The sequence below is a fragment of the Neomonachus schauinslandi genome, chromosome 4 (genome assembly GCF_002201575.2).
Source record: "Neomonachus schauinslandi chromosome 4, ASM220157v2, whole genome shotgun sequence".
Lineage (NCBI taxonomy): Eukaryota > Metazoa > Chordata > Mammalia > Carnivora > Phocidae > Neomonachus > Neomonachus schauinslandi.
This window is the reverse complement of record NC_058406.1, coordinates 76078147-76101286: the sequence shown is the minus strand read 5'-3', so window position 1 is coordinate 76101286 and position 23140 is coordinate 76078147. Positions and strand designations below refer to the sequence as shown.

Below are 23140 nucleotides of genomic sequence, written 5' to 3'. Positions count from 1 at the left end.
TGATTCATTTGTAATTATTCGATCATGAACACAACTACTTGATTAATATTTGTCTCTCTCACTAGGCTTTATGTTTACTGAGCGTGAAACCATGTCTGTTTTGGCTCACCACTATATCCCCAGGGCCTAGTACAGAATTGGGTCATAGTAGACCCTCAAATATTTGTTCATTTCTTAGCATCATCAGAGGGTGAGAGTCTATATGTGAATTCCTAAGCTGAATTAAGTTTAATCCTTGAACAACAAAACTTTTAACATTTTACCCACTTACCAAGAATTCTTTTAAAATGTATTATATAGTTCCCTTACTTTATTAGAGTAAAAATATCGTACATTGCTATAATTCCTTTTATGTTTTATTTTTTTTTTGGTACCAAAACCCTTTCCTTCTCTGGTGACATCCTGAGTAACTGTGCTTTTAGGCAATAAGCTCAATTTGCTCTACTATAGGGACTGTTCTGGTGGTGAAGCCAAATGTAGGTTATTCAAATAAACTTGGCAGGTATCTACAAAGTGCTGACTACACACAATGTTATGTGCTATGACAATTTAAAAAAAAATACAGATATAAAGTATAGTAGTAATTTATGTTGGAATCTGTTGGAAAACTAAATTTGGACATAAATGATAACAAAGGTGGTATGTGATCTTATTCCAATACTGATCTGAAGACATAACATTAAATGTTAGAGTTCAAAGAAGGTTGAGGTTCAAAGGAGGAAGAAAATGTAATACATTTCTAGACCAAACACATAAAATTTTAATCCAACAGTTAACATAACATATGCTCCAAACTTCAACAATATATAAAGGGTAGTACTAAGCCACCCATTTTCCCCTCCTCCCAATCAATATTATTTATTTTCTGTATCTTTCCAGAGTTATTTCATACATACACACACAAGAAATATATGTAACATTGCCTTTATTTTACTCAAATGGAGGAATTAATATGAATGATACTCTATACTCGACCTTTATACTTAGAGTACAACTTAAATACTTTTCTTATCTGAATATAAAGAGCCTTGTTATTGTTTTAACAGCTACATAATAGCCCACAATATGGATAAATCATTCAACCAACTCTCCACTTATATTTACATTGTTTCTGATTTTTTGCTGTTACAATGTTGTAACAATCTTTCATTAGAAAGATCATGTAAATAAAATTATTTCATACATATGGGAACATTTCTATAGAATAAATTCCTAGAAACAGAATTGCTGGGTCATTACTACCTGTCTTAGCTTGGGTTCTGCCTAAACCCCAAGCCTGAGAAACAGGCTTGTATGCAGATTATTTATTTTGGGAAGTGATCCCAAGAGAATCTGAGGGCATTAGGGAAGTGAAACAGGGAAGGAGGGAAAGCCAATGGAAGGGTATGTTTTCTTTCTTTTTTTTTTTAAGGTTTATTCCATAAAACTTTTATTTCAAACTGATAGACACACAATGTGTATGTGTGTATCAGATCACAATGTAAAATATCTTTCTTACTGTGGGTTAGGTTTTATTTATTTATATTTTTTCATATTTGGTCATTTTATTTTTTACAGATATATAATTTTACCAATACCTAAGTATCACATTTTCTTTTTTTTTAATTATGTTCAGTTAGCCACTGTATAATACATCATTAGTTTTTTTTTGTTTGTTTCAAGTTTTTATTTAAATTCTAGTTAATTAACATATAGTGTAATATTACTTTCAGGAGTAGAATTAGTTTTTGATGTAGTGTTCAATGATTCATTAGTTACCTATAACACCCAGTGCTCATCTAGCTCCTTACTACTATGAGCCACACAATCTGCATCACCCGGAGCTTGTTAGAAACATAGAATCTCAGGCTCCACCTCTGACTTACTGAATTAGAATCTACATGTAACCAAGATCTTGAAGTGTTTTGTGTATATATTAAAGTTTGACAAGCACTGATATAGCATTCACTATTAGAGGCAACTGGGGCTCAATCTTGCCAGGGACCCTTTGAAAAGCCACAGAGAATGCACTTTGATTTATTCTGCCCTAGGGACAAAACAGGGAAACATTTAACCACTGGCTCCCATCTCCCATTAATCAAGGCTTATCCCCTGGGATGTTAACTTCCTTCTACTCCCAGGTTTGCCTAGGTGTCAGAATTACTGAATTGTAGGAACCTTGTATAGAGTGATAGTGAAGACTTAGGACAGAAAGTGAGAAATATGTTTGATGTGGCTGAGGGAAATTGCTGTTGGATTGCACACATATGCAGCTGGATCCTGCAGCAATGGCTGGAGTTCACACATTGGCCAAGAGGATATGAGGTGGGGCACCAGAAGTATCCTAAACATTGCCAATATATATTCAATGGAGGACTGTTTTCCAAACTGTAGATTTCTCTCCTAGCAACCTGGAGAAATATTTTTAGTGGCTTACGATCAGCATCAGAAAACAAAACAGAGAGAAAAGAGAAAAATAGGAAATATCAGTACATCATGTAATAATGGTAAGTACTCTTTTGTGAAAGTTGTTTTGGTTTTATATGTGTGAGTGTACTGGGTTACAGTGTAAAAAGAAATTCTTACTCTCAGTCACAGTCAAAAAAGGTTGAAAACAAAGCAAAAGTTGTGCTAATTCTTTTCATTCTAAAAGATAAAAAAAATTTTTTTTTAAAGATTTTATTTATGTATTTTGACAGAGAGAGAGAGAGACAGCGAGAGAGAGAGCACAAGCAGGGAGAGTGGGAGAGGAAGAAGCAGGCTTCCCGCTGAGCAGGGAGCCCAACGTGGGGCTCTATCCCAGGACCCTGGGACCATGACCTGAGCCGAAGGCAGACGCTTAACGACTGAGCCACCCAAGCGCCCCAAGATAAAAATGGTTTGATACTGTAATTTCCATGTCCATTTCTCTTAAATGAAGTTGATTTATTCAAATTAAGAGGTGTTTGTATCTTCTTTGTGACCTAATTTTGTCCTATTTTTAAAAATCAACTTGTAGAAATCCTATCTATATTAGGAAAATTAGAATCAAAAGTATGATATGAACTGTCATTTGTCTTTACTTATGGTCATTTTTACTACACAGAAACTTTGCATTTTTATGTAATCAGAATTTTTTAAGGCTTCTGAATTTTATATATTCACTCCCCTGCCAAGGTTATAATTCTCCTAGGATTTATTGTAGTATTTTAATGGCTTTTTTTTTTCACATTAAAACCTTTGATCTAGGGGCGCCTGGGTGGCTCAGTCGTTAAGTGTCTGCCTTCGGCTCAGGTCATGATCCCGGCGTCCTGGGATCAAGCCCTGCATCGGGCTCCCTGCTCAGTGGGAAGCCTGCTTCTCCCTCTCCCACTCCCCCTGCTTGTATTCCCTCTCTCGTTGTGTCTCTCTCCTGTCAAATAAATAAATAAAATCCTTAAGAAAAAAACACAAAAAAACAAAACCTTTGATCTATTTGGAATATATCCCTGGCATACCAGGATGTGAGTTACAGATTCAACTTAAAATTTTTCCAGCCTAGCTTCCTGGTTGTCTTAATACCATCTATTGAACAAACACTATGACTCATATTATTTCCTAATCCTTACGATATTGTGTTAATCAAATAGGTCTTAAGCTATCCTTTGGCCTTAGGACTAATAGCATAATATATACCATTTTGTTTTACGCTAGAGACCATGCCCATACCTACTTTTGTTTTAACTTTCCTAAATTTAAAAACTCTTCACAATTTGCTTTTTTAAAGAGCTTAAACAAAATATTCTGACACAGAAAAATCTAATCATGTTTTGAAATAGTTCAAGTAATTACACATTATAAAATCATAAATTTTCTAACACCTTTCTCTCTTATACTCATGCCTCCCCCCTGCTTTCTCTTCTTCCCAAAAGCAATGGTTGTACATGGTAGGAGGGAGCAGTCACATCTTACTGAACTGCCCTCACATTAATAAAAAACAAGTGAAACCCTTCAAATATAGTTCAATGCAGCATTTTCTTATCTCTGTTGGTATATGACAGTGTTGGGCATGTCACTAATGGAGGTCACTAACGGAGTAGAGCACCCAACATGGCACATGCAGCTGAACTGAATTAGAACAAAAGACTGAGAAGATTGTCTGCTCTTTCACTTTTTGGATAACTTAAATTTTAATTTGAAAAAATTAAAAATATTCTATTAATTTTTTTTAGTATAGTTGACACACAATGTTACATTAGTTTTAGGTGTACGACATAGTGATTCAACCTCTCTATACATTATGCTGTGCTCACAAGTGTAGCTCCCGTCTGTCACCAGACAACACTATTACAGTACCACTGACTATACTCCCTACGCTGTGCCTTTATTCTTGTGACTTACTCAACTCCATAACCGGAAGCTTCTATCTACTAGTCCCTTTCACCCATTTTGCCCATCCTCCCACCCCTTCTTTCTTGCAACCCCAATTTATTCTGTATTTATAGGTCTGATTCTGCTTTTTGTTTATTCATTTTTTTTTTTTAAGATTCCAAATATAAGTGAAACTATATGGTGTTTGTTTTCTCAGTCTTATTTCACTCAGCATGATACCCTCTAGGTCCTTTCACGTTGTCACAAATGGTAATATCTCATCCTTTTTATGGATGTGTAATATTCCTGTGTGTATGTGTGTGTACATCTTTTTTATCTATCTATTAGTGGACATTTAGGTTGCTTCCATATCTTGGCTATTGTAAATAATGTAGCAATGAATAGAGAGGTACAATTATCTTTTTGAATTAGTGTTCATTTTCTTTGGATAAATATCCAGTAGTGCAATTACTGGGCCATACAGTATTTCTATTTTTAATTTTTTGAGGAACCTCCATACTGTTTTCCACAGTGGCTGCACCAGTTTGCATTCCCAATAGCACATGAGGGTTCCCTTTTCTCCATATCCTTGCCAACACTTGTTATTTCTTATTTTTTTGATAACTAGTCATTCTGCCTGATGTGAAATGATTTATCATTGTGGTTTTGATTTGCATTTCCCTGATGATTACTGATGCTGAGCATCTTTACATGTGTCTGTTGGCCATCTGTATATCTTCTTTGGAAAAATGTCTATTCAGGTCTTCTACCCATTTTTTAATTGGACTGTTTGATTTTTGGTGTTGAGCTGTATAAGATCTTCATATATTCTGGATATTAATCCCTTATTGGATATACCATTTGCAAATATTTTTTCCCATTTGGTAGGTTGCCTTTTTGTTTTGTTGATGCTTTCCTGTGTAAAACTTTTTTATTTTGATGTAATCCTAATAATTTATTTTTTTAAGGCAATCTATTTTTTATTATGTTAATCCCCATACATTACATCATTAGTTTTTGATGTAGTGTTCCATGATTCATTGTTTGCGTATAACACCCAGTGCTCCTTTCAGTACGTGCCCTCCTTAATACCCATCACCAGGATAACCCATCACCCCACCCCCCTCCCCTATAGAACCCTCAGTTTGTTTCTCAGAGTCCATAGTCTCTCATGGGTCTAATGATTTATTTTTGCTTTTGTTTTCCTTGCAGGGAAATCTCTCCCTAGAGGAGACATACCTAGAAAAATGTGGTTTTTTGGTTTATTTTTTAAAAGATTTTATTTATTTATTACAGAGAGAGAGAGAGAGAGAGAGAGCATGAGAGGGGGGAGGGTCAGAGGGAGAAGCAGTCTCCCTGCTGAGCAGGGAGCCTGATGCGGGACTCAATCCCAGGACCCTATCCCAGGACCCTGGGATCATGACCCAAGCTGAAGGCAGACGCTTAACCAACTGAGGCACCCAGGCGCCCTAGAAAAATGTTGCCACGACTATGTCAGACATATAACTGCCTATGTTCTCTTCTAGGATTTTTATGGTTTCAGGTTCCAAATTTAGGTCCTTAATTCAGTTTGAGTTTATTTTTGTGTATGGTGTTAGAAACTGGTCCAGTTTCATTCTTTTGCATGCAGTTCAGTTTTTCCTAGCACTGTTTAAAAATATCCTATTTTTTAATCAAAAGCTAAGTATATTTTATTTATATAATAAAATATGAAGAATATATTAATGTTTCTTAAAGCTTGACTATTCACAAAGAAAGACTTAATTTCAAAGTTTCATTATAATCACCAGGATACCAAAGGCTACTGGATGTTTGGCTGTTCTGATGTTCATCTTTTCATCCGTCTTGAAAGGAAAAAAAGAACATTCACAAGGCTTATAAGGACCTGATTAGAGTCATAAAATCAAAATATTGTAACAGAGGTAGGTAGAGGCATAGTATGAAGGGCTTATTCTACAGTTAAACTCACATACTTACCACTTGTAAAAAAAAAAAAAAAATCAGACTTCTTAAAAAGACACTCAGTTACGATCCCTCCCAATCTGGCCTTAGCCTCTCCCCAGACTTATCTCTTCTCATTCCAGTTACAGCAGAATATTGGAATTGCCTGTCTCCAGGTCTCTGGTACATTTTAAAAGTTTGTCAGGAATATCCTAACATACTTCTTTTATTCTGAAATTATCCTCAACTTTAGCTTCATCTCAAATTACTGCCCTCATCCTTCTAATCAATCATTTTAACCTCTGTGATCCCAGTACATACCTAAATTATACCTTATATTTATTCATCCATTTATTTACCTATTTGGCAATATATACCGAGTTGCCTAATATGTGCCAGGCACAACTCTAAGGCTAGGGCTACCAGGGTAAATTAGACTGGCATGGAACTTTTCTTCTTTTCAAATTTTTATTTAAATTCTATTTAGTTAACATACAGTTCAATATTGGTTTGAGTAGAATTCAGTGATTCATCAGTTACATACAACACCCAGTGCTCATCATAACAAGTGCCCTCCTTAATATCCATCACCCATCTAGCCCATCCCCAACCCTCGTCCCTCCATCAACCTTCAGTTTGTTCTCTGTCTTTAAGAGTCTCTTATGGTTTGTTTCCCTCTCTTTTGTTCTTGCCCCTCTCATATGTTCATGTTTTGTTTCTTAAATTCCACATGAGTGAAATCCTATGGTATTTGTCCTTCTCTAACTAATTTCACTTAGCACAATACTCTAGCTCCATCCATGCCATTGCAAATGGCAAGCTTTCATTCTTTCTGATGGCTAATATTCCATTGTGTATATATATATACACCACATCATCTTTAACCATTCATCAGTCGATGGACATTTGGGCTCTCTCCATAGTTTGGTTATTGTTGATAATGCTGCCATAAACATTGGGGTGCATGTGCCCCTTCGAATCTGTATTTCCGTATCCTTTGGGTAAATATCTTGTAGTGCAATTGCTGTGTCATAGGGTAGTTCTATTTGTAACTTTTTGGGGAACCTCCATGCTATTTTCCAGAGTGGCTGACCAGCTTGCATTCCCACCAACAGTGTAAGAGGGTTCCCCTCTTTCCGCATCCTTGCCAACACCTGTTGTTTCTTTTGTTGTTAATTTTAGCATTTCTGGCAGGTGCAAGGTGGTATCTCATTGTGAATTTGTATTTCCCTGATGATGAGTGATGCTGAGCATCTTTTCATGTGTCTGTTAGCCATCTGTATGTCTTCTTTGGGAAAGTGTCTATTCATGTCTTCTGTCCATTTCTTAACTGGATTATTTGTTTTTTGGGTGTTGAGTTTGGTAAGTTCTCAATAGATTTTGGATACTAACCCTTTATCTGATATGTCATTTACAAATATCTTCTCCATTCCGTAGGCTGCCTTTTAGTTTTGTTGATGATTTCCTTTGCTGTGCAGAAGCTTTTTATCTTTTTTTTAAATTATATTTTATTTTATTTTGTTATGTTAATCCCCATACATTACATCATTAGTTTTTTTTTTTTTTAAAGATTTTATTTATTTATTTGAGACAGAGAGAATGAGAGACAGAGAGCATGAGAGGGGGGAGGGTCAAAGGGAGAAGCAGACTCCCTGCCGAGCAGGGAGCCCGATGCGGGACTCGATCCCGGGACTCCAGGATCATGACCTGAGCCGAAGGCAGTCGCTTAACCAACTGAGCCACCCAGGCGCCCCCGACATCATTAGTTTTTGATGTAGTGTTCCATGATGCATTGTTTGCGTGTAACACCCAGTGCTCCATTCAGTACGTGCCCTCTTTAATACCCATCACCAGGCTAACCCATCCCCCCACCCTCTCCCCTCTAGAACCCTCAGTTTGTTTCTCAGAGTCCATAGTCTCTCATGGTTAGTCTCCACCTCCGATTTTTATCTTGATGAAGTCCCAGTAGTTCATTTTTACTTTTGTTTTCCTTGCCTCCAGAGATGTGTCTAGTAAGAAGTTGCTACAACCAAGGTCAAAAAGGTTGCTGCCTGTGTTCTCCCTTAGGATTTTGATGGTTTCCTGTCTCATATTTAGGTCTTTCATCCATTTTGAATTTATTTTTGTGTATGATATAAAAAACTAGTCCAGTTTCATTCTTCTGCATGTCACTGTCCAGTTTTCCCAACACCATTTGTTGAAGAGACTTTCTTTTTTCCACTGGATATTCTTTCCTGCTTTGTTGAATATTAGTTGACCATATAGTTGTGGGTCCATTTCTGGGTTCTCTATTGTGTTCCATTGATCTGTGTCTGTTTTTGTGCCAGTACCATACTGTCTTGATGCTGATAGCTTTGTAATATAGCTTGAAATCTGGAATTGTGATGCCTCTAGTTTTGTTTTTCCTTTTCAGGATTGCTTTGGCTTTTTAGGGTCTTTTGTGGTTCCATACAAATTTTAGGATTGTTTGTTCTAGCTCTGTGAAAAATGCTGGTGATATTTTGATAGGGATTGCATTAAATGTGCAGATTGCTTTGGGTAGTATAGACATTTTAACAATGATTGTTCTTCCAATCCATGAGCATGGAATGTTTTTCGATTTCTTTGTGTCCTCTTCAATTTCTTTCATAAGTGTTCTATAGTTTATAGAGTACAAGATCTTTTAACCTCTTTGGTTAGGTTTATTCCTAGGTTATCTTATTGTTTTTGGTGCAATTGCAAATGGGATCAATGCCCTGATTTCTTTTTCTGCTGCTTTGTTATTGGTGTACAGAAATGCAACAGATTTCTGCACATTTATTTTATATCCTCTGACTTTGCTGAATTCATGTATTACTTCTAGCAATTTTTTGGTGGAATCTTTTGGGTTGTCTACATAGAGTATCACATTGTCTGCAAGTAGCCAAAGTTCGACTTCTTCCTTGCCGATTTGGATGCCTTTTATTTCTTTTTGTTGTCTGACTGCTGAGGCTAAGACTTCCAGTACTACGTTAAATAGTAATGGTGAGAGTGGACATCCTTGTCTTGTTTCTGACCATAGGGGAAAGGCTCTCAGTTTTTCCCCATTGAGGATAATATTAGCTGTGGGTCTTTCAAATATATGGCCTTTATGATGTTGAGGTTTGTTCCAAATATCCCTACTTTGTTGAGGGTTTTTATCAAGAATGGATGCTGTGTTTTGACATGGAACTTTAATGTTAGTACTCATTATAGTCTAACTTGTATTTTGCTTAGTTATTTAAATGCCATTTCTTCCATCAATTTGTGAAATGATGAAGTCAAGGTCCACACTTCTTAAAAAAAAATCTTTGCCCATAGTGAGCACCTACCACATTATCTTTAGAATGGCAGCAATTGGTTTTAAGATCTGCTTTGTCATTTACTGTAGACATTGTGAACTTGAATAAAGCACTTACTTCTCTGATTCTCTTTTCTCATATGTGAAATAGAGATACCTGTCTTATATAAAATTTTTAAAATGAAAATTATTTTTTGAACTGTAAAGATGTAAAAACACCTACTAAATAATAACAATAATAATAACAGTAATAGTAGTAAATGATGTTTCTACTTCTAGTAAACTGAATTATAGCTGGGCCATTTGTTTGCCTTCATGAACAGGGAGTAACTATTCACTAACCAAAGAAACTAATACAAAATATTAAGCAACAAAACTACACAGTCCTTCATTAGCATAAATATAGATTGAGATTTATTTTTTGCAATGGTATCTCACTAGCTGATGGTCTACACTTATTTTCCCGGTTAGGTTTAGATGTATCTTCCACGTCACCCAGTCTGATGTATCATTCAGGGTTCAATCAGAGAAAGAGAACCACTAGGAGGTAATTATATATATAAAAGAATTTGTTACGGGGATTTGACCATATGTAATCGTGGGAGCTGGTTAAATGGTCTTTGCATATGATGATGTAGTTTGAAGACCACAGGGAAGGCAGCTTAGAAGGAGGACAGATATAAAGTACAGGACAGCAAGAACAAGCTGACATCCAAGAGCACAAACTATAACCCACAAGGATGAACTCATTTCAGTTCTCACTGCCTCCAACCTGGATGAAATGGGTATCCTTCAGGAGATGCTGGTGCCCTTCATCATGGAGCTAACCATATCCTTCGCACAGGGGTAAGAGCAGCCAAAAAAGGACAAAGGGCAAGGTGGAGCAGTTGCAGCTCGTCTGCTACTCCATGCCAACTAGGTGAGCCAGTAAACAAGCAATATGTATGAAAGAAAGTGCCTGCCCCAATAGTCCTGGTGTTAAAAAAAAAAAAAAAAAAAAAAAAAGGCTGCTGCTTCACTTTTATCCTCCAAATCTCATCCCAAATTGTCTCTTGTGGCCACTTCAACTGGAAACACTCAAAGAGGGAAATTCTGGGAAACACAGTTTATCCTAACCAAGCTGACAATGTTACAAAACTTACTGCAGCCTGTCCTTTGTCAACTTGGCACCCATACACTTCTCTTTAAACAATATTTAATTCCCAAATGGAGACAATAACAAAGTTATGCTTTTTGCCTAACATGGTATAACTATCCTGTATACAATAAACATGCTAACCCTTTCCCAATAAGAGGATACAAAGTCCCTTTTTTGTCTTTGGATGATATTTATTGTTTTCCAGACTGATTCACACTCTCCTTTGGTATCCTGTAACTTTAATATGGAGATATAAAATTAACTATTATTAACATGCCTTAGATGGTAGAGGTATGAGACAGTGGAAAAAGTATATACAAACAGTGGTTTATATAAACAAATATTCACGTAAAAAAGGGAAATGGGTATTTGTATCATCACTACTACAGCACTCATTTCTGTAACTGGTAACTTGGTCATAGCCGGTATTTATCAAGCCTGCTGTTTGAGGATGATAGAAAACATGGAAAGACCAGTGAAATCATGAGCATGGGCTCACTGCCAGACTTGATTTACTGTGAAGTGAGTTCATTAGTCACAAGTGATGCTGTATGAAATACCATGATTGTGAAAAAGGCAATCTGTAAGTCCATGGATAGTGGTTTTAGCAGAAACACTGGGGGCAAGGAAGGCAAATCTATATCCAGAGCAAATGTCTACTTCACTGAGAACACAGCACTCTTTTCCAAGTAAATGCTGGTCCTCTTGGGAAATGTTGCCATAGAGAAGTTTCAGCACTGTATCCAAATCTACTTTGGTGAGTGGAAGGAAATTCATGTTGATACTATAGCACAACCTCCATCTGTGGCACCTCTCCTTTTGTTCATGAACCAAAATATACTTCCTAGTGGTTCTGCATCTCTGAACCCTAACTAATGAATCTGGTACAGGGGAACAGAATCTTAAGGACAGGTTCTCAACTGGTTCTGGGTTATCTGGAATTGGTTCTCTCATCTTGCTTTTATAATTCTACATTTATATTTAAAACACTGAAAGTATCTATAAAACAAACTTTTTGATGACAAACGCAAACAAGGGTATTCAGATTATACTTACTAAAGACTGAATCAACATATTAAGACAACTTTTCTGAATCTCAGAAGGTACATTTGCAAAACTTCTCTCAGACCAAAACCTTGCAAAATGCTTTACAATCCACCTGTTAAAAAAAAAATCGAAGAATCCCAAGTTAGAGAAATGAAAATATTTTTAATTATAATACTCATATAATACTTTTATTTCCAATGATATAAGTTGTACATATATATGTGATGAGTAACCTTTATAGTCAATTTTTTTAAAGACCTTTATAGTTAATTTTGTGAGTTCTCTGATGGACTTAACTGTCCTTCCTTTTCTGTAAACACATATTTTAAATCCACTCTGAGTTATATGCACAGATTTTAACATAAATAATCATGGTTCAGCTAAAATAAAATTGATCCCAAGCATCTTGAGTAATATCTAAGTCAATACTTTTCCTCACAATTGTTACAACTAGTTAAGCATTAAGCTATACATAATGTGCCCAATAGGCCAATTCCAAAATTTCTCCAGAAAATGAGAAGAATGGAAGAACAAAATCCCTACATTAATAGTATCAATACTACTTCAGATCACTTACTTCATGCAGTCAGCAAAAAGACTGTCCACTCCAACTGTATGAGCAATAATCAGGCACTCTAATACAGATGCCAACCTTCTGGGAATAGGCTAAAATTGACAGAAAACACCACATGTATTCTTTTTCAACTTACAGAGGCTAAAAGTATTTAGTTCATAAAGATGATCTGATTTATAAACCTAAACTGCAGAATAAATGTGTGTAATTCAAAAGTCTGGTCTATTAAAATTGAGTATCACTAACAACCTTTAGTTTTCTAGAGTAGAATTTGAGCTCTCTCAGCTGTCAGAATGCACACAAGTTTTATTCTAATTTCATTTAGCTTAATTTTATTTATTTAAATTCAATTTAATTAACATAGAATGTATTATTAGTTTCAGAGGTAGAATTTAGTGATTCATCAGTTGCATATAACACCCAGTGCTCATTACATCACGTGCCATCCTTAATGCCATCACCCAGTTACCCCATCCCCCCACCAGCCCCCCCTCCAGCAACCCTCAGTTTGTTCCCTATAGTTAAGAGTCTCTTATGGTTTGTCTCCCTCTCTATTTTTGTCTTATTTTTCCTTCTCTTCCCCTATATTCTATCTGTTTTGTTTCTTAAATTCTACATGAGTGAAATCATATGGTATTTGTCTTTCTCTGACTGACTTATTTTGCTTACATTTGGCTTAATTTTTTAAAGTAAAATGGTATAATAATTTCTAGAACATCACATTGCAATGCAACCATATGGTCTAATCTGCTTCCTAAAGTATAAATATAACTCTAAGTACATGTGCAATGGGAGGTCCTACACTGACCTCAGACAAAATGATAGAATTAGATCATAATTATATAACATATTTTTAAAAGCTCATATACAGAAGTAAAGAATTAAAACAAATAAAATGTAGATATAAATAGTGACAACAAGTCACTGCTCTTGGTGTTAAGCCTCTGTGCTACATATTGCCCATATCATTTATTCTCAGGTTTTGGATTATATCCTAAGCACATCTATTGCCGATTAGGGTGAATAGAGTTCAACTTCTCTTTTTACACATTCGTTTATTGTAATGTGAGGTTTATACACTTAATAAAGATCACTGATCAATTTATGTATATAGTCCCTAAATGTGTCCTTCTGAAGATCCCCTGCTCTCAGAGAAGAGCAAAAGCTTCTTCAGAATTGGATTCAGCACTGTCTTTCTAATAAGGTCAGTGATTTCCAACTTTCAAAATTATGAAGTGCTATTAATTTGAGTTTCTAATACTCTTCTCCTGAAGTATATTAATGTTTAATAAATTGAATGTAAATATTTTGTTTTGCAAATTAACAATTTGGTTTTTCCCTTTGAGATAACTGGAGGTACTCTAGGTTATTCTAAAATCAGAAATGGCTGTCACTATATAGATTATACAGTGGTAATTCTACCAAGTTAAATTATTTGGTTTTCTGAACCACTTCAGATAACAGCATCAAACTCATGGGAAGAAATTACTGGTATAAACATAAAAACCCCCAGAGTCTGAAAAATTGTAGAACTAAAACAAGAGTTAAAAAGTCCAACAATCTAATTTTATTTAGGAATAAGCAGCCCTTTACATTGTGATGTCCATTAATTGATATACAACTTAAGAAAAATTTCCATAAATAATATTAAAATACAAAGTAACTTGGGGTGCCTGGGTGGCTCAGTTCATTAAGTGTCTGTCTTCAGCTCAAGTCATGATCCCAGAGTCCTGGGATCAAGCCCCGTGTGGAGCTGCCTGCTCAGCAGAGAGTCTGCTTCTCCCTCTGCCTCTGCCCCTCCCCACTGCTTGTTCTCTCTCTCTCTCAAATAAATAAAATCTTAAAAAAAAAAAAAATACAAAGTAACTTACTGCTTAAAGCAGAGACTAGCAAACTATACTTGTGGGCCAATCTAGCCCACCACTGTTTTTTTTGTGAATAAAGTTTTATTTGAACACTACTATGCGGTTCATTTACATATTGTCTATAGTTGCTTTTGCTCCACAACAGCAGAGCTGAGTAGCTGTAATAGAGAACGTATGGCCCACAAAGCCTACAATATTTGCTATCTGGCCTTTTACAGAAAAAGTTTACTGACCACTGGCTTAAGAGGTTAACTTTAGCTATCTGAGAATTTTACTTATATAAAAATGCTAATTTCCAAGTATTTTATAACAGGATGACTGACCTTTAGTCATTTTCAAAATATGCTTGCAGAATTGGGGATGACATATATTTAAATTACTATCTAAAATATATTTTTAAAGAGGTAGCAAGGGGCACCTGGATGGCTCAGGCAGTTAAGCGTCTGACTCGGTTTCAGCTCAGGTCATGATCTCATGGATTGTGGGACTGAGCCCCAAATGGGGCTCCGCACTCAGTGGGGAGTCTCCTTGAAGATTCTCTTCCTCTGCCCCTCCCCCGACTCTCACACCAGAGAGTGCTCTCTCTCGTTTTCTCTAAAGTAAATAAATAAATCTTAAAAAAAAAAAAAGAGGTGGTAAAAAATATATAATGTAAAGCTAACTGTAATTCTATAAATTAAGTCTAAAAATTTTAACTGTGTAAAATGTAAAATCATGAAGTTAATGAAATAACTAAAGCTTGTCAGTAGTTCCAGGGCCAGTTACCCATTACCTTATACCCAAATTTGTATTACTGTGGAGTATGTTATAATAGGCTTACTATATTTAAGTCACTGCCAAGAAACTATGTAAAGCAAAAAGTTTAAAGATCAAGTGATAAAATAAAAAATTATTGTCTCAAATATCTGTTACCACAATAATACAGATGATATTAAAAGAAGCACAATAAAATGAAATAAGTTTTCAACAAAGTATACTGACAATCTTTTTAAAATTTCATTTTCTTGTTTTAATGTCAACAAATATGCCCTTTGCGTTTTTAAAATTAAGTGAATTACTGCAAGTAAAATGCAAGAAGCTGCAATAACTATACATACTCCACGGGAGGAAAAGATGGCAGAGGAGTAGGGGATCCTATTCCAACCGGTCCCGGAATTGAGCTGGGTATCCACCAGACCACTCTGAACACCCACGAAATCAGCCTGAGATGTGAGAAGATATACCTGGATCTCTACAAACAGAATATCGCAGGCAGTTGATTTCGAGGTATGAAGCGGGAAGCCGTGATTCCGCTGGCAGGTATCGGAAGATTAACAGAAGGGGGAGGGAGCTGCTGGGATCCTGCACCACTGGTGCATGACAGCCTCCTGTGCTGGGGACTGGGCACAGACTCGCAGACCGGTAGGGGTGGGTAAAGGACTTTAGGGCAGCCCCCTGGACTGAAACCTGGAGTGGCGGGGCTTGCGTGTGAACTGGGGGCAGCCGGTGGTTTTAGAAGCACAAAGGACAGAGACGTGCCCCCAAGCCCCAACTTGGAGGCAAGGACTGGGAGCCCTGCTGAGGGGTGCACAACCCAAGACGCTGGAGTTTTTAGCAGCACAGACAGAAACAGAGACAGTGTGGCCTGGAGAGCTCACTAAAGAACAGACTGCGATCTCTCTGTTCTGAGGCAGAGGGTTGGAAACGGTCTCTTTTGCTCTGACTCTCTGAAGAGACGCAGAAAGCCACCAGGGAAAGCCGCCAGAGAAAAAACCCCCCAAAAACTGGTTTTTCACTGAGCCCATCCACCCCCCCCCCGACAAGGGGCAGGGCAACTCTGCCCAGGCAACTCAGGGTTGCCTGAGTAACAGCACGACAGGCTCCTCCCCTAGAAGACAGGCTGGGAGAACAAGAGGCTGACAACCCTAAGGTCCCTATAAAACAGGTGCATCTTGCTTGGGTTGTGGTCAATAATTTGGACTCTGTATATTCCCTCAACCATCCCTCAACAGAATGACTAGGAGGAGGAACCCCCAAAATAAGAAAGACTCAGAGACTTGACTTCTGCCACAGATTTACAAATGGATACAGATACAAGCAAGATGTCGGAAATGGACTTCAGGGTAACAGTTATAAAGACGATAGATAGAATGGAGAAATCGATTAATGGCAATATAGAGTCTCTAAGGGCAGAGATGAGAGCTGAACTGGCAGAACTTAAAAATGCTATCAATGACATCCAATCTAATCTAGATACTCTAACAGCTAGGGTAAACGAGGCAGAAGAATGAATTAGTGATCTAGAAGACAAATTGATAGAAAAGAAGGAAAAAGGAGACCTGGGAGAAACAACTAAAAATCCATGAAAACAGAATTAGAGAAATAAGTGACACCATGAAACGTTCCAATGTCAGAATTATTGGGATCCCTGAGGGGGTGGAGAGAGAGAGAGGACTAGAAGATATATTTGCACAAATTGTACCTGAGAACTTCCCTAATCTGGGGAATGAAACAAACATTTGTGTCCTAGAGGCAGAGAGGACCCCTCCCAAGATCAAGGAAAACAGGCCAATGCCCTGGCATGTAATAGTAAAACTCGCAAATCTTAAAACCAAGGAAACCCTCTTACGGGCAGTTAGGGGGAAGAGATTCCTTACGTACAGAGGGAGGAACATCAGAATAATGTCAGACCTATCCACAGAGACCTGGCAAGCCAGAAAGGGCTGGCAAGATATATTCAGGGTACTAAATGAGAAGAACATGCAGCCAAGAATACTTTATCTGGCAAGGCTTTCATTTAGAATGGATGGAGAGATGCACAGCTTCCAAGACCAGCAGAAACTGAAAGGATATGTGACCACTAAGTCGGCCCTGTAAGAAATATTTTTTTTTTTTTTTAAAGATTTTATTTATTTATTTGACAGAGAGAAACACAGCGAGAGAGGGAATACAAGCAGGGTGAATGGGAGAGGGAGAGGCAGGCTTCCCGCGGAACAGGGAGCCCGATGCGGGACTCGATCCCAGGATCCCGGGATCATGACCTGAGCCGAAGGCAGACACTTAACGACTGAGCCACCCAGGCGCCCGGCCCTGTAAGAAATATTAAGGGGAGTTCTATAAAAGGAGAAAGACCTCAAGAGTGATACAGAACAGAAATTTACAGAGTCAATCTATAGAAACAAAGACTTCACAGGCAATATGATGACAATAAATTCACACCTTTCAATAATCACTCTCAACGTGAATGGCCTAAATGCTCCCATAAAATGGCACAGGGTTGCAGAATGTATAAAAAGACAGGACCCACCCATATGCTGTCTACAAGAGACTCATTTTGAACCTAAAGATACATCCAGACTGAAAGTGAAGGGATGGAGATCCATCTTCCATGACAACGGACCTCAAAAGAAAGCTGGAATAGCAATTCTTTTATCAGACAAATTAGATTTTAAGCTAAAGACTGCAGTTAGAGACACAGAAGGACACTATATCATTCTTAAAGGGTCTATCCAACAAGAAGATCTAACAATTGTAAATATCTATGCCTCCAACATGGGAGCAGCCAACTACATAAGCCAACTGTTAACCAAAATAAAGAGTCATACTGATAATAATACGTTAGTTACAGGAGACCTCAATACTCCACTCTCAGCAATAGACAGATCATCTAAGCAGAAAATCAACAAAGAAACAAGAGCTTTGAATGAAACACTGGACCAGATGGACCTCATAGATATATACAGAACATTCCACACTAAAACAACAGAATACTCATTCTTCTCGAGCACACATGGAACTTTCTCCAGAAGAGACTACATACTGGGTCACAAATCAGGTCTCAACCGATACCAAAAGATTGAGATTACTCACTGCATATTCTCAGACCATAATGCTTTAAAACTGGAACTCAATCACAAGAAAAAATTTGGAAGAAATTCAAACACTTGGAAACCTAAAGACCACTCTGCTTAAGAATGTTTGGGTCAACCAGGAAATCAAAGAAGAACTTAAACAATTCATGGAAACCAATGTGAACGAAAATACATCAGTCTGAAACCTATGGGATATTGCAAAGGCGGTCCTAAGGAGTAAATACATAGCCATCCAAGCCTCACTCAAAAAAAATAGAAAAATCCCGAATTCACCAACTTTATACCTTAAAGAACTGGAAAAAAGCAACAAATGATGCCTAAGCCACGCATTAGAAGAGAAATAATTAAGATTAGAGCAGAGATCAATGAATTAGAAACCAGAAATACGGTAGTAGATCAACAAAACTAGAAGCTGGTTCTTTGAAAGAATTAATAAGATCGATAAACTACTGGCCAGACTTATCCAAAAGAAAAGAGAGGGGACCCAAATTAATAGAGTTATGAATGAAAGGGGAGAGATCACGACTAACACCAAGGAAATAGAAACAATTATTAGAAATTATTATCAACAACTATATGCCAATAAACTGAGCAATCTGGATGAAATGGAGGCCTTCCTGGAAACCTATAAACTCCCAAGACTGAAACAGGAAGAAATTGACAACCTGAATAGGCCAATAACCAGGAACGAGATTGAAGCAGTGATCAAAAACCTCCCCAAAAACAAGAGTCCAGGGCCTGATGGATTCCCTGGGGAATTCTACCAAACATTCAAAGAAATAATACCTATTGTCCTGAAGCTGTTCCAAAAAACAGAAACAGAAGGAAAGCTTCCAGACTCATTCTATGAGGCCAGCATTACCTTAATCCCCAAACCAGGCAAAGACCCCATCAAAAAGGAGAATTTCAGACCGATATCCCTGATGAATATGGATTCCAAAATCCTAGCTAATAGGAGCCAACAATACATTAAAAGGATCATCCACCACGACCAAGTGGGATTTCTCCCCGGGATGTAAGGGTGGTTCAACATTCACAAATCAATCAACATGAAAGAACACATTAATAAGAGGAGAGAGAAGAACCATATGGTCCTCTCAATTGATGCAGAAAAAGCATTTGACAAAATACAACATCCTTTCCTGATTAAAACTCTTCAGAGTATAGGAATAGAGGGAACATTCCTCAAGTTCATAAAATCCATCTATGAAAAACCCACAGTGAATATCATCGCCAATGGAGAAAAGCTGAGAGCTGTTCCCTTAAGATCAGGAACATGACAAGGATGCCCGCTCTCACCACTATTGTTCAATATAGTACTAGAAGTCCTAGCAACAGCAATAACAACAAAAAGACAACAAAAAGAAATAAAAGGTATTCAGATTGGCAAAGAAGAAGTCAAACTCTCTCTTTTCGCAGATGACATGATACTTTATGTGGAAAACCCAAAAGACTCCACCCCCAAATTACTAGAACTCATACAGCAATTCAGTAGTGTGGCAGGATACAAAATCAATGCACAGAAATCAGTTGCTTTCTTATACACTAACAATGTAACTGTAGAAAGAGAAATTAGAGAAACGATTCCATTTACAATAGCACCAAAAACCCTAAGATACCTCGGAAGAAACCTAACCAAAGAGGTAAAGGATCTATACTCTAGGAACTACAGAACACTCATGAAAGAAATGAAGAAGACACAAAAAGATGGAAAAACATTCCATGCTCATGGATCAGAAGAATAAACATTGTTAAAATGTCTATGCTGCCCAGAGCAATCTATACCCTCAACGCCATCCCGATCAAAATTCCAATCACATTTTTCAAAGTGCTGGACAAACAATCCTAAAATTTGTATGGAATCAGAAAAGACAGTGAATCGCCAAGGAAATGTTGAAAAAGAAAAACAAAGGTGGGGGCATCACGTTGCCTGGTTTCGAGCTATATTACAAAGCTGTGATCACCAAGACGGCATGGTACTGGCACAAAAACAGACACATAGACCAATGGAACAGAATAGAGAGCCCAAATACAGACCCTCAACTCTATGGTCAAATAATCTTCGACAAAGCAGGAAAAAATATGCAATGGAAAAAAGACAGTCTCTTCAATAAATGGCGCTGGGAAAATTGGACAACTATATACAGAAGAATGAACCTCAACCCATTCTCTTACACCATACACAAAGATGAACTCAAAATGGATGAAAGACCTCAATGTGAGACGGGAGTCCATCAAAATCCTAGAGGAGAACACAGGCAGTAACCTCTTTGACATCGGCCACAGCAACTTCTTTCAAGATACATTTCCAAAGGCAAGTGAAATAAAAGCAAAAATGAACTGTTGGGACTTCATCAAGATAAAAAGCTTCTGCAAAGCAAAGGAAACAGTCAACAAAACAAAGAGGCAACCCACAGAATGGGAGAAGATTTTTGCAAATGACACTACAGACAAAGGGCTGATATCCAAGATCTATAAAGAACTTCTCAAACTCAACACCCAAAAAACAAATAATCAAGTCAAAAAATGGGCAGAAGACATGAACAGACACGTCTCAAAAGAAGACATACGAATGGCTAACAGACACATAAAAAAATGTTCATCATGTTTAGCCATCAGGGAAATTCAAATCAAAACCACACTGAGATAGCACCTTACACCAATTAGAATGGCAAAAATTGACAAGGCAAGAAACAACAGATGTTGGAGAGGTTGTGGAGAAAGGGGAACTCTCTTACACTGTTGGTGGGAATGCAAGTTGGTACAGCCACTTTGGAAAACAGTGTGGAGGTTCCTCAAAAAATTAAAAATAGAGCTACCCTATGACCCAGCAATTACACTACCGGGTATTTACCCCAAAGACACAGATGTAGTGAAAAGAAGGGCCATATGCACCCCAACGTTCATAGCAGCAATGTCCGCAATAGTCAAACTGTGGAAAGAGCCGAGATGCCCTTCAGCAGACGAATGGATAAAGAAGATGTGGTCCATATATACAGCCATCAGAAAGGATGAATACCCAACTTTCACATCAACATGGATGGGACTGGAGGAGATTATGCTAAGTGAAATAGTCAAGCAGAGAAAGTCAATTATCATATGGTTTCACTTATTTGTGGAACATAAGGAATAGCATGGAGGACATTAGGAGAAGGAAGGGAAAAAGGAAGGGGGGGGGAAATCAGAGGGGGAGATGAACCATGAGAGACTATGGACTCCAGGAAACAATCTGAGGGTTTCAGAGGGGAGAGGGGGAGCAGGTAGCCTGCTGATAGGTATTAAGGAGGGCATGTGTTGTAATGAGCACTAGGTGTTATACACAAATAATGAATCATGGAACATCAAAAACAAATGATGTACTGTATGGTGACTAACATAACATAATAAAATAAAATTTAAAAAAAAACCTATACATACTCATAAACATATTAAAAACTAGAGGCAATGGTCCAAAGGCTATCCATAAGAGATTTTTTTAAAAAAATGTTATATGTAATTGGTTTATTAAGGAGTCTCAGTTCAGAGGAGATAATAAGATAACACTTTTTTTCGCAATTAGTGCTGACAACTATGCTGTGTCAAATTCCTTTTTTTTCCATCTCTTAATATTATAGGCAAATTCCAGTATTTTCTGGTTATTTTTGGTATTGGAATTCAGCACTGTACTGTTTAAACACCTATCTTATATTTTACCTTACATCTTTCTCTCCCCCATCACTGACTACATTTACAGTTGGGGAGATCTGGAATAGGAAATAGAGAACATGGTCTGGTCTCCTGCTCCTCCATTTTCTGGGTCTAACTCTTGTGGAAGAGGGCTACAGATGGGGCCACGGATGCCATATAACTAACCAGACACAACATGGTAGTAGGTTGATGTCACTGAGTTTGCTCTAATTAAAATGTTGATGGCCTTTGCTGATGACTCTTTTAGGAGCACACTGAATTTCACCCTAGCCTCTCAGTGGATAAGGATTCTTTTAGTGGTTCATGATGCACAGCGCTTCCCTAGGTGGGACACAGCATCATTTGGCCCTGTACCAGCATCCTCTAATCTTCACAGAACCACTAAGATCCCTGCCTACCATGTGTAACTGGGGTGTGGAGCAGATGCCCCATACTTTCTTCTCTATATGACAATAGCTATTGTCCCTAATAACCAAGCTAGTACTGGCTTCTCCCTTTAGAAATCCCCACATTTGAGTATACTCTCACTGGTTTCTCAGGCATATTCCAGACTCTCCCAAGAAATCTCTTACCATTTTCTCTTATTCTTTAATGGAAGCTCCAGAGTGGGCTGGTTTTACAGATGTGGTATATGTCCATCTGAGGGATAAGACATATCTCCTCATTGCAGATACCCTCTATCTTTAATCTTTATTCAGGATATGCTTTTATCTCCCTCCTAACTTTCACTTGGCTGGGAAGATGGGGGAAGCAGATGAATGAGAAGGAAAATCTTTCATCAGAATCCTTAATCCTTCACCTTCTACAAAGTTGAAGACACCACGGACCACCCTCCTTCTTCTAGTCCCTTACTTCTAGAGACTGGAATGAATGACTGATTAAAGGTAGCTGAGGAGTTTAACTGTTTCTCAGTAAACCCTGAGTGGGTGATAGTGGAGGTGGTGCTATATGCAACTATTCATGGCTCTGTTTTAGTCCATGGGGTACTTTCCTCAGCTACAACTTATATAGAGATAGGAAAAGTCCTATCTAACACAAAAATCTAAATTTAAATGTTATTCAAATTACCTAATTAAAATTCATACAATGCATACTATTGTCTCAAGTACCCAGTAAGAAGGAAATGCTGATTAAAACAATTCTTCTATGATTTATTTTTCTGTTGATTATAAAAGTAATACATGGGGGCTCCCGGGTGGCTCAGTCAGTTAACCGTCTGCCTTAGGCTCAGGTCATGCTCCCAGGGTCCTGGGATCAAGCCCTGCTTCGGGCTCCTTGCTCAGTGGGGAGCCTGCTTCTCCCTCTTCCCTGTCCCTTCCCCCCTGCTCGTGCTCTCTCTCTCTCCCCTTCTCAAATAAATAAAATCTTAAAAAAGTAATACATGGCCACTATAGAAAATTTAGAAAATGTAGAAAAGCATAAATTAGAAAA

The 23140-nt window shown here is 37.6% G+C and overlaps 1 protein-coding gene across 1 annotated transcript in view; it reads right to left on the bottom strand.

Moving 5' to 3' along the window:
* Positions 1-23140, bottom strand: part of BTBD8 (BTB domain containing 8) — a 107089-nt gene that overhangs the window by 17903 nt on the left and 66046 nt on the right. Inside the window, exons 8-9 of the mRNA XM_021690306.2 lie at positions 12310-12398; positions 11742-11844 (exon numbers count right to left, since the gene is read on the bottom strand). Coding sequence (XP_021545981.2) covers positions 11742-11844; positions 12310-12398 — 192 coding nt within the window. The remainder of the gene's footprint in view (positions 1-11741; positions 11845-12309; positions 12399-23140) is intronic.